At 47.6% G+C, this 12,429-nt stretch overlaps 2 protein-coding genes across 5 annotated transcripts in view; one reads left to right on the top strand and one right to left on the bottom strand.

The window, feature by feature from the left end:
- The window catches only part of CNDP1 (carnosine dipeptidase 1), a 36,208-nt gene that overhangs the window by 11,637 nt on the left and 12,142 nt on the right, over positions 1 to 12,429 (bottom strand). For 2 of the 3 annotated variants that reach the window (XM_025997754.2, XM_025997755.2), the window contains exons 2-7: positions 10,127 to 10,252; positions 6,821 to 6,970; positions 5,857 to 6,019; positions 5,064 to 5,152; positions 2,654 to 2,854; positions 688 to 772 (exon numbers count right to left, since the gene is read on the bottom strand). In XM_025997754.2, coding sequence (XP_025853539.1) covers positions 688 to 772; positions 2,654 to 2,854; positions 5,064 to 5,152; positions 5,857 to 6,019; positions 6,821 to 6,970; positions 10,127 to 10,252 — 814 coding nt within the window. Of the gene's footprint in view, positions 1 to 687; positions 773 to 2,653; positions 2,855 to 5,063; positions 5,153 to 5,856; positions 6,020 to 6,820; positions 6,971 to 10,126; positions 10,253 to 10,863; positions 11,016 to 12,429 lie in introns of those variants that run through there. The other variant, XM_072758119.1, reaches the window with a different exon arrangement.
- Positions 1 to 12,429, top strand: part of LOC140599011 (uncharacterized) — a 42,587-nt gene that overhangs the window by 19,222 nt on the left and 10,936 nt on the right. Inside the window, exons 2-4 of one of the 2 annotated variants that reach the window (XM_072758122.1) lie at positions 667 to 795; positions 1,995 to 2,190; positions 3,009 to 6,482. The exons of the other annotated variant lie outside the window; for it this stretch is intronic. Of the exons in view, the coding sequence (XP_072614223.1) occupies positions 4,634 to 5,080 (447 nt within the window). The 5' untranslated portion in view covers positions 667 to 795; positions 1,995 to 2,190; positions 3,009 to 4,633 and the 3' untranslated portion in view covers positions 5,081 to 6,482. The remainder of the gene's footprint in view (positions 1 to 666; positions 796 to 1,994; positions 2,191 to 3,008; positions 6,483 to 12,429) is intronic. 2 annotated transcript variants of the gene reach the window in all.

Raw genomic sequence — 12,429 nt, 5'->3', positions numbered from 1 at the left:
TGGCTCTCTAGAAAAGCATACACGTACACATGACTTCTGCCTGTGAACTCCGGGCACACCACAGAAGGTGAGGAGCAGACAGAGACGAGCAAACCGATGGCCTCTCTGTGCCACTTGAGGCCACAGAACTGGAAACAGAAGCCAAATGGTGCTGGAGCCTTTGCTTCAGATGCTTCTTCCAGATGCTTCCCCAGAGGGCTCTCTCTGCCCCCGAGTATGGCCAGATCACAATACCCAGTAAAAGAAAATGGGGGTGGACTGAGGAAGAGCTTCGGTCCATCAGCAAACGTAACGTGGACCTAATAAACCTAAGGAACATTTAGCCAAAGGAGGGAAAGCTAAGACTATGATTTTTCTTCTACTCCATCCTTATTCAGAACTGGCTTGGAGGCCAAGGGAAGAGAGTGGCATGGAGTCAAACAGAAATGCATTCTAGTAGGTTCCATGATGCTTAAAAAGTGAAATGAAGGGGCGCCTGGGTGGTTCAATTAGGTAAGCATCCGAATTGTGGTTTCAGCTCAGGTCATGATCTCAGGGTCAAGAGATGGAGCCCCAAGCCCATGTCAGGCTCCACACTCAGCAGGGAGTCTGCTTGAGATCCTCTCTCCCTCTTCCTCTGCCTCTATCCCAACCCTCAAATTAATAAATAAATCTTTTTTTTTTAAGTGAAATGAAATAAGACATTACCAAGAAGAGCAACCAAGTCAGCCATTGGTTCATGGAGGATACCACCAAAGGTTCCTGAATGAAAGTCTTGATCTCGGCACTTCACCTATAGGACAGGAGAAAGAAAAGGCAGGCACTTACCTCTGTGGTTGCTCTGGCGATAGCTTTCATGTGGTTGTGCACAGCCCCATGCACTGTCCCCCAGGACTGGGTGGGTGCCTCCCAGTCACACGAGTTTGAGCATCTACTCCTCCCATGTCTTCAGTCTCATTCTTTCCTGAATCCCCCAAACTGATTTCTGTACCCATTTGTTCCCCTAAGACAGCACTGCTGGGGCCAGCAGTCCCCTCTCTGAGTGGTCCAGGTAGCCCATCCTCTGTCACTCAACCCTCCTCCCAGAAACCGTCTTCTCTTTATTCTTTTCTTATGATTCTATTGGTGTCTCCACTTGTAACTTCCTCCCAGCCTCCTACCCCAGAGCTCAGGCCCTGGCTCATTCTTCCTCTACACACAGAACTTCAAGAACTGCCTCCCTAGATTTCAGTTACTGTCTCCACACCACACACACTCATCCCTGTAGGGCTGACCTTTCACCTACTCACTTGACCTAAAGATTTTGGCTGCTGGTGGTGCATAATACTTTGCTATGCTCCCAATGTCTGAAATTCAATGGATGTAGGAGGGAATTCAGCATCTTCTCCTATGATTACTCCCTACCAGCCCACCCACTTCCAAAACAAGAAGTGACCCCAGTCCTATAAATCTGTCGCCTTAAAATGATCTTTGACTTCTGTGCACACCTTATCCAATACACTACCAGTTCCTAACGAGTTTTGTTTAAATTGTCTCTTTGGTTCCTTCCTTCTGTCTTCCCTCCTGGCTGGTCCCCCACCAGCTCCAGGCCATCTCTAAAGCACTGCCAGATGGATCGCCTGTTCAGTCACTTCAGCTTAAGACCTTTGTTTCACTGGGCGGTCATACTAACTAAAGCACTTTGGGGTTTGCAGAGCTCCACCTCTGAAACCTTAAGCTGCCTTATCCCACCTTCTACTCCCAACTTCATCCCCCTTCACCCATTCTCTTGTCACTTCCTGCACCTCACCTGCTCTTGGCCTCACTTGACCCATCCCAAATTCCCCCCATGTTGCCCTCCTGTGTCCCCTGACCCCACATTGTTCATTGCTTCAACCTGTCTGTGTCAGTACTTTGCTATGCTCCCAATGTCTGAAATTCAATAGATGTAGGAGGGAATTCAGCATCTTCTCCTATGATTACTCCCTACCAGGGAGTGCTTCACTTTTTCCTTCTTCTTCCCTCACTTCCCATAGAATGACCTCAGTCAACCCTGCAGCAACCCCGCCTGCTTGTCCATCTCTGGCTACTGAGCATAGCTGCTAAGAATCACCCAACTGGATAGGCACAGGGACTCTACACCCTGAATCCCACCTGACACTTGATCGTGCTCCAATCTGCCCTCCCACCCATTCTGCATGGCAACCACTTCCAGCAATCGCTCCTCGGCAGGTGAGCAAACTTCCTACTCAGTGGAACACCCAGAGGCCAACTACAGCAAGACACACAAATGTTCCGGAAGTCTTCTCTCTGCAAAGCCATTGTGCACCTGCACAGAAGAGGCTCGGGAAGAAGCACCCCTGCCCCTCCCCCAACCATCTGTGTACCTGGAGCTCCTCCCCAGGGCACCGCAGCCAGCCCCTGACCAGGCAGTCTCCTCACCCCCGTGCACTGCTCTTTTCACCCCCAAACTCCACAGCCATGCCTCCTAAGCCTTCTGGTGTTTGAGTCACAGATCCCTGAATCCTAGAACGGCCCCAGGGTGTGGGAAGCTTCTGGAATCCCCCAGTCCCGAGACCTGTGGGCCCCAGGGCCATGTCTCCAGGTCAGAACTTTGCTCTCCCAAGAGCTTTCTCTCTTCCTGCCAAGATCCCAGGATGGACTCCTCCCTCCACCTTAGGGGGCTTGCAAATACCTCCACCCTGAAGTAACTATTCCCTCGAGTCCCGTAAGTGAGGGCTGGCTTCCTTTGGGTGAGCCACAGGTTATCTGAAATTATGATGTAGTCTACACTGGAAAAGAACCGATCCTTTTCCTTTCTGACCAGTTCCTCCAGGGCAACAGAACCAGCTTCTTCCATCCCTTCAATGATGAATTTGATATTCACAGGGAGATCCTGAATCAAATGAACAACAGGACAAACCATTCTGTCAGAAAAATTGCACGACTTGCCCATTCATCTTTTTCAGATCCAGAATTAGTTTGCATGTGACATAAATACATTAATTATTACACACATTCAATGTACGGGTTGTCCACATTCCCCACAGCTCCGTTCACAGCAAAGGAGTTATAACCAAGAGCGTGAAGGAGAATACAAGGGAAGACCCAGTGTCTGGCCTCCAGCATGACCCTGCTGGATTCCATGTGAACCCTAAAGGATGATTCCAGGGAAGAATTCCTGCAGGAAAAGCCATACCCACGCTGCGAAGCTCTGCTGGGCCTCCTCGGAGACAGACGCTTTCCTCCTTCTCCCCAGAAGGAACCTTTCGAGAAAGGTTATTCAATTACAAATCTCTTTTCTGTCCTCATAATTCTGAGTATGATGAATGAGAGCTCTTTCCTTTGAAAGACTGTCTAATGTTTAAGCCCCAGGATAATTTTTATTTCAAGTATCTGTTATTTTTCAGCTTTGAGTTCTATCTGCCTTTTAACTTATTCAAAGCTTTGATCTTACAGCAAAATGGAACTTGAGTTTTTCCTCTGGTTAATATTAGGGCACAGAATAGCTCCTTTAAAATTTTTACAATGTGCCTTTCCCCCATTTGGTTTTGATCTTTTTGTATCTTTATAATTTATAACTTCATATCTTTGAGAGGGAAGGTCAAAGTCTTCCTGGAGCATAAAACACACACAGGAGAACTCTAGAAGTAATTCTATTCAGATAAACGATAGCACAAACATACTAATTAGTTTTAATGAGTGGGATTGACTCACCAAAGATTAACAAAGGCAGGATGAGTAGAGGATTATATATTAGAAAGTAAGTGACCTTCGGTCATTCAGTTGGTTAAGGACATTTTGGGATAATGATTTGTTCAAGTGTATCCCTTGCACACATTTATTTCTATGTGTCTTAAGAAGTGAAGCTAAAGTTCTGATATATTAATATTTGAAAGCTCTTTTTAACATTTAACTAGAAAACAATTGCTGAGAAGTAGTTGGAAAGCTTAAAAATTTTCTGGTAAAATGTGATTAATGAAATACACACCAGTAACCACTATGTGTTGGGGGAGGAAGACAGACCAACTAACTGCCAGGCCTCAGTTTTGGTGTCTTCTCTGTCACTGACATACAAGGGACCTGGGATAAGTCATTTTACCTTTTGGCCACTCACCTCCCTATCTATGCAATATGGGTATTAATAATTGTCTGCCTCTTAGTTAACTAACCCAGTGGTGTGAGGTGTATTCAAGTGCTCAGTTAGCAACACAGGAGAAGAGGGGAAGATGGAAGAACAGTGGGCACCAGAAAAGAAGCAGCCCCCCCCATAAAGGGCCTCGCACTCACAGGCACTGGGGTTCCTCTGTGTGTTACCTTACCTACTCCATGCCAGGTTTCTGAGGCAGAAATAACTATTCCTAGTTCACAGATTAGGTTAATGAGGCTCAGAGAGATCAACTGATTTGTCCAACAGCAGTGAACATTTCTTATGCTTTGTTTGTGATTATGTATGTTTCAGAGTGGAAAGTTAAAAAGCAAAGCAGATTTTGGCCTTTATATGGGAACTTTCTTATAAATATTACTTGCTTCCTTGTAAGGAAGGAAGGAAGGGAAGAAATGGAGAGAGAGGAGGGAGGGAGGAGGAATAGAAGAGAAGGAAGTTGTCATCATCTTCATCGTTGTCATCATCGTCATTGTCATTGCCATCACCTTCACTGTCATTATCATCGCCATGATTGCCATCATAGTCATTGTCATCACCTTCATTGATGTTGTTGTCATTCTCATCATCCTAGTCATCATCACTGTCATGATTGTCATTGTCCTCATCATCACTGTCATAATTATCACCATCATCATTGTTGTTGTCACCACTGCCCTCACCATCATTGTCAACATCATCATCATCATTATGGTTTTTGTCCTCATCACCATCATCATTATCATTGTCGTCATCATCATCCTTCATATTGTCATTGTCATCATCATCATCCTCACCTCCATTGTCAATACCACCGTCATTATCCATCACCTTTATTGTCACCATCATCATTGTCATCACTGTCATCATCACCTTCACTACCAACATCATCATTATCATCATTGTCCTCACAGTCACTGTTGTCGACATCATCCCTTCCCAAACATGGCTGGTTCCCTACCTCCTCCAGGGCTCTGAAGGTGCTCACAGCATTAATCCATGCTAAAACAGGGCCTTTGTTGTCTGTTGCTCCTCGTCCATAAAGTTTTCCTTTAAAAATGAGGGAAGAATTTTTAGAAAAGCACAGATACCTCTGCCAAGTTGAGTGAGTTAAAAACAAAGGTTGTTTTATGGAAATCATTTTAATAGTGCTTCCTATTTTTCCAGGCACAAATCTTGCTCCAAGGTCAAAAAGTCTGATTTCTTATGTACAAATAGTATGGCCATCAGCTAATCAGATAATATAAACTAATTTGAAATATGCATATCCCTTTGGCCTTACCGGGAATTAGCTATTTTATCCAAGTTCGTTGAAACAGACCTGAGGATTTGTTGCAGGATGTCATATAACATAGCCTCTCTCATTTCAAGATTTTATAATTAGTAGAAGAATGAAGAAAGGGTATGAGTGTATCTCCATTAACCTTTCTTCTTTTCTTTAAAAAAACATAATTACATTTAGTTTTTAAAAAAGGAAAATGTGTGACTTAGACAACTTCTTCCTCCCAAGGACTGCCATCATGGGAGTCAATTCGCCCAGGGGCATGCATCACGTATGCATAGGTCTTTCACAAATGAGAAAAAAGCCAGCCTCATTGGACAGCTGGTGGACTGTGAAACGGGTAGTATTCTGTTCATTCTTAACAAGAAACAGGGTAAGTCCTGGAGCTGGGGACAGGAGTCACATCTTCAATAGCTAAGCCTTGTGGGGAGTCCCTTATCTGCAAAGAACCCAGCACTGATGCGCCACTGACCATCCACCTCTGTCAGTGTGTAAGGGTCTGTGAGCCACCCATCTTCCCGTCTAGCAGGCTGCACATCCAAGTGGCCATAGAAGCACACAGTGGGTTTCTTTGGATCGTTCCCCAGTTCAGCCAGGATGATGGGAGGTATTGGGAGAGTCTGACCATCAGGCAGCTGCAAAATAAAAAAAGAAAAAACCAACCAAACAAACAAAAACATCACATTAAAAAAAAATGTTGTTTAGTTCTCCCAGAAAATTCAGACATGACACCAGGAGTCCTGTTTCTACCGTTGGGTTTTTGTCATGCCCACATAATTCTTTTAGTCATCACTTTATCTACCTCTAAAATGGGTGCCATGAGACACTGAATTAAAACGTAATAGATAATTAAAAGTAAAGTGCTTCCTTGGATGCATAGTGACAAACAGTAAATTTAATTGAGCACATTCTTCAATATGAATTCAGACTTAGGTGGCTTAAATTAGATGGACATGGTTCTGGAAAACACATGCCACTGGGGAGACTCAGCCGTGCTGAAGGAGGCACCACCGGCGCTTCAATGAAAAGATTGCCCTTTATCACCGGGACACAGCGATAAGCGGGGATTCTGATGAAAGACCGGATCTTTTGAGAAAGGTACATGTGAACATAAGGGAGGGACAATTTAGGAGAAATTTAAACCACATGTGAAGGATGAGACTAGTATGGGAAAGGGGGGGTCTTTCTGAAAGGTTGGCTCTGCTCGCCCACTCCATCCGCTCTCGCCTGCCCCTCTGCCCCGACACCACGAGAAATCAGTAATGCCGACTTGTCTGGGACAAGATTTTTTTTTTTAGCCCTATTGGGAATCGAGATTATGGGGGCATTTCTGTGGAGGATCGGATGGGAGCAGGTCCCAGTCTTGCCACGCCCAAGGGAAGGCATGGCCGATGCACAGAAACGACAGCTCGTCGGGGGGAGGGGGCGTCCGGCACCTGCTGAAAACCCGAGTCCACGGAGTCCACGCTGGCTCCCAGGCACCGAAGCTGCTCTGCCGCCAGGGCCATCATCCTGAAGACTTCTTGTCTCAGGTGGGGCAGGGGCTGGACCGAGTCACTCTCCACAGCCACCCACTCCTTAAGCGTCTGGAAGGAAAGGTGACAAGGTGATTTGCCTGAGGGGGGTCAGCGTCCACTCTAGGTGGGACACACCTCACCGAGCGGTGCCTCGAGGGCAGGAGGTACCAGGTGCCCAGCGCTCCCCACCTGCGCTGGAGGCTGAGTTGGCAAACACGCAATATTCCAAAGTAACTGCCAGGTGGGCTGCTGTGGTCAAGAACCAGAGGTAGACACGTCTGCTTAAGAAGGAAGAATAGGGCAGGACAGGCAGGGTCGAAGTTTGCCTTCCAGGACCCGGGCCTGTGCCTCGCTGGAAACACCACTTCTGGTTTATTAGGAGCCGGGAGCAGCTGGCTGGCAGCCCCTAGTGCAGGACTCTGGGCCTCCCACGAGTGCCCTGGAGGCCTCTGGTCCTCGAAACTCACTTTAGGAACCACACAGTAGCCTCAGCTGGGCTGCAGGCTCCCCTGACCATCCTCTGCATGCAGGTCTGGCACCTCCCGAATCCGGAGGCGGTGTCCCCAGGGCTAGGCAGGCAGGGGGCCTTGGCTCCTGTACCCGGTTCCACCCGTTGGAGGTGTAGGATTTGCATGTGTTCAAGCTGGTAGCCTCAGCTCCCTCCTACACACGAGGAGGGCGGAGCTCTCTACCTGCAGGCTACCGTGAGTGTGATACTGTCACACGACAAGAAATACACATGTTGATCTTTGTCCTGAGCTCTTGGCCAGAGCCCCTATGACCTCTAACTTCGTATGTGATAAAGGTGCTAGGAGCATGTTTTGTTCAGAGATTCAGTCTCTGTCTTGGGTTCCCGACACAGCGCTCCTAACTCCCTGGAACTTCCTGGGAGACGGGAGCATATTGTGTTCTAATGGGGCAGTTCTAGTGGGCTCCGGGGTGGGGGCTGCCTCACCAGAAAGACCAAGCTGTGATTAGAAGCTGGGGGCTCCCTGCTCCCGCCGCATCCTCTGGGGAGGGAAGAGGAGCTGTAGGTTATCTTGCCTCCATGATGAAGCTTCCACAAGCACCCTGGAAAGTATGGGGTTCACAGATCTTCCAGGTTGGTGACTACAGCCTGGGAGGGTGGCATGCCCCAACCCCAGGGGGACAGAAGCTTCTTCCAGACCCTGCCTTGTGTGCCTCTCCATCAGGCTGCTCACATCTACCCTTTATCATGTCCTTAATTACATAACAAACTCCAAACATAATTGTTTTCCTGAGTTCTGGAGCTGCTGTAGCAAATGACAGGCCCTGAGTGGGTTTGTGGGAGCCCCAGTTTGGAATATGTAAGTAACCAGGGGCCTCTCTACCTACGTGCGACTTGGCATCCCCCACTGGCGCTGAGGGTAGGAGAGTGATGCTCACACCAGGCAGGGGGTGTCAGAGGGAGTTGCACTGTGAGGTGCCCCTTTGGTGTCCAGAGAACTAGACAGTTGCTTGATGTGTGGGAAACACACACATCTGGCCACTAAAGTGAGGGGAACCATGGAAGAAAACAAGCATTCCTTTCCGCGAGGATTAGACAATGTGCATAAGACTTAGCTCAATGCCTGGCCCCTACTGGGCACTCAATAAACACCAACTAATATTGGAGATTAATAATCATCAATCACATTCCACTATTGGCGCTTGAGTTGTTCATATTGGGATAGCCACCATTTTTATTAAAAACCACATATACTGGGGATCCCTGGGTGGCTCAGTGGTTTAGCGCCTGCCTTTGGCCCAGGGCGCGATCCTGGAGTCCCGGGATCGAGTCCTGCATCAGGCTCCTAGCATGGAGACTGCATCTCCCTCTGCCTATGTCTCTGCCTCTCTCTCTCTCTCTCTCTCTATGTCTATCATAAATAATAAATAAATAAATTTATTTATTTAAAAAAAACAAAACCCACACATACTTTGGGTGACTGATCTTGGATTCCCCAATTTATTTTAGTTTGATCTCTTTGCTGGGTGTAGCACTTTTGTTTTTATTATGAAGAAATGAATTTAACCTTAAGGAGTACTGATTTTTACACTCTTAAGCTGGAATTTACAGAGCAGATGCTGTCAAGGAATCCCTAAAGGTAACAGATTGGATACATGTGAGGAAGTTGCAGAAAGAAGAGTTTTGGCTCAAAGACCCAAATTCACACATCTCCACCGCACACTGTCCCTCTCCACTGCTAATTCCAACCTACAGGTGGAGTCCCCACGTGGGCTTCAAGAACCCAGGAAGCATTATGTCAAGTAAATATGCCCAGGAGTATCAGGAAAGATCCCGTGAAGGTCAAGTGTAGGACCAGCGGCCTGGCCATTCAGCTCTGTGTGAGAGCACGAGACATGAACTCTTCTCAGTGGTCCGCACATGAGTATCGCCAGAAGGGGCTGATTGATCCAGTATGCACAGACTGAGCACCAACTGTGTGCCACACAGGGCATGGGGGCTCAGTGTCCAAAACTCCGTGACATGTCACACAGTCCCCGGGCTGCAGTGGACATATCATGTGCCCGGGGACAAGAGGGTCAGCGGAGGAGAAGGGGACTTGTAGGCTGATGGTGGCTACAGTCCTTCCCTGCCCCCATCCCTCAGCTCCCAGCCTCCCTCTCCACTTGGTCTTTGCCCTCAGGCTCCAGCTCTTCTCCCCCAAGATGTGCACCCACACCATGTGCAGTTTGCCATGTAGTGAGTTAGAGGATTACAAGGGAGGAGACGAAGTGTGTGTTGCACAAGGGCTACCTAACAGCGTTGACATTGAACTTGGCAGAACTCTGGACGTGAAGCCAGCTGTAGGCAGGTGGAATGGCTCTGGGAGGGTGTCCTGGGGGTGGGCGGTGTCTCAGCAGGCCTTGCAGGAAGGGACCTCAGCAAAGGCCCCTCTAGAGGGGGAATGGGCGTTCTGAGGACGATCCAGGGCCAGTGTGGGCTCCTCGGGCATCTTCACTGCTCAGACAGTCTGACCAACACGCTAGGAAGGCCTTCTCTAGGAGGAAAGGCTGCAGAGGATCTCTTCCCTCAATCTGACAAATATTTACTCGTTTAACTCACTGAGGAGCCACAGACATTTTAAATGGACTTAAGTTTTCAGGCAAAAAAAAAAAAAAAAAAAAAGAAATCCACACCTCTCCGCAAATAAGACTTCATTTACCCAGATACCCAAAGGGTCTGTCATGCAAGCATTTTGCGTGTACCATTTCTCCTACCTGTACGAACTCATCCTGGTGGAGATCAATGTACTGGAAGACCTTCTCCAACAGCCCAGCAGGTGGTGAGGATGGAGAGAACATGCCTCCCTCGAGCAGCAGCAGGGAGGCAAGAAGAGAGGATGCCTGGAGTGGGCCACAGGGGAGAGACAGCAAAAATAAACACCAGATTTGGGACTTCTAACCTTCCAAATACTTCAAGAAAGCTTACTTTATCAGACACAGCTGCTTCCAGCCATTTGGACTAAAATAACAAAAGTAGTAGAACAGGAAATATATTTTTTGCTATGTCTCCACCAAAATGCTTCATTTTCAATGCTTAAGAATTTCAATAAGGGATGCCTGGGGGGCTGAGTGGTTGAGCATCTGCCTTCAGCTCAGGGTGGGAGCCCGGGGTCCTGGGATCAAGTCCCATGTCGGGCTCCCTGCAGGGAGCCTGCTTCTCCCTCTGCCTGTGTCTCTTCCTCTCTCATGAATACATAAATAAAATCTTAAAAATAATTTCAATAAGACAGGAATCAAGTAAACAAGTTTGTCTTTTAGCACCAAGTTTCTCTTTTAGGTTTTCCCTGCCATGCAATCTTTCCTATTGGCTCTCTTCCTGAGAAAAGAAGTCGGCACTCTATACCCTAGGTGGTAAGGGCAATAAGAGAGATTAGTGTGAAGCAGTTCAAAACAAAATAAAACTTTTTTGTATGATCAACCAGTTTATTAGGAAAAAAAATATTTGGGGGCACCTGGGTGGCTAAGTCGGTTAAGTGGCCAACTGTTGATTTCAGCTCCGATCGTGATCTCTGGGTCCTGGGATCGAGCCCCATGGCTTTCTGTGTGCTCAGCGAGGGTCTGCTTCAAGGTTATCTCTCCCTCTCCCTCCGTTCTTCCTGGCCCCGGTTTTTTCTTTCTCTTTCTCTTTCAAATAAATAAATCTTAAAATATATATATATATATATATATATATATATATATATATATATATTTATACAAAATATATATATATTTTGTAAGGACTCTCTACAATCCTGTGTGGTATTGTGGGTTTCTCCCATCTGCTCCTGAAGGTAGAGGATGTTCAAAAGAAACTCATAAGCCATGCTGTGATAAATGACACAGAGGCCCTAGCAATCACTTAGATACTGTTAGCCACTCTCTCTGCCTGGGAACCTCAGCCCATCTCTCTGGTCTTCCTGCAAATCCTTCTGGCCCCTCTGCTTCTGTCTCTGAGCGACCCTTCCTTACCTTGCCTGTAAACATGGGACGTGCCTGAGACCCCAGCCTCTGCCCTCCCCTTTGGCCACTTCCCAGCCATCCCTCCATCCCCACGGTAGGCTCCAGGCTGGGCCCAGAGCAGAAAAATTAGGTCCAGATGAGGGTAGGCCAAGCAAGGTCAGAGCTACACTAATGCTCTTCTTCCCACCCAGCTCTTCCTTCTGGGTTTTTTGCACATTTTTACAACAGAACCATTTCAGACGATTTCCTCTTGGCCTCTGGTTCTGGGCATGAGCAGGGTCAAGGTGAGGACTTGTGTCGACAGCACAAGAAACTGCAGCTCCCTAATAAAATACACACTACCCCAGTTTAAAAATGGGCAAAGGATTTGAACAGACATTTCTCCAAAGAAAATATGCCAACGGCCAATAAGCACATGGAAAGATGCTCAACATCATTAGGCATCAGGGAGGTGAAAATCACTTCACACCCATGAGCCAGGATCAGTTAAAATCAAGAAGTGAGATAAGAACAAGCATAGGTGGGGATGTGAAGGGAGTGCCCCCTTCCTGCACCGATGGGGAGGATGTAAACTGAGGCACTGCTGTGGAAGCCAGGCTGCCAGGCCCTCGAATGCTTACACACGGTCACCGTATGACCCTGCAGTTCGACTCCTAGGTACACGCTCAAGAGAAGTGACGACACGTGGGCCATACAGGAACTTGTCCAGGATGACCTGGGGCAGAGTTCTTCGTGGCAGCCAAGAGGTAGAGCTCGTGCAAGTGAGCGCCCATGGAAGAGTGCATAAACAAGATGTGGTGTCTGCATGCGAGGGAATGTTGCTCAGCCATGAAAACTGACGAAGGAGTGACACATGCACGACACCAAAGAACCTTTAACACACCGCACGGAGTGAAGGAAACCAGACATAAGATACCACAGATGCACTAGTCCGTGGATGTGAAGTGTCCAAAAGAGGCAAATCCTGAGACGGAGAGTGCCTTGCTGGTTGCCTAGGGCTGCTGGGAGGAGTGAGTGCTGGTGGGCAGGGGGTTCTTTCTGGAATGTTCTGAAATTGTGGCAGTGGCCACACAATT

Source organism: Vulpes vulpes, chromosome 5 (assembly GCF_048418805.1).
Source record: "Vulpes vulpes isolate BD-2025 chromosome 5, VulVul3, whole genome shotgun sequence".
NCBI classification, from domain to species: Eukaryota; Metazoa; Chordata; class Mammalia; order Carnivora; family Canidae; genus Vulpes; species Vulpes vulpes.
This window is presented reverse-complemented; position numbering and strand designations above follow the sequence as displayed.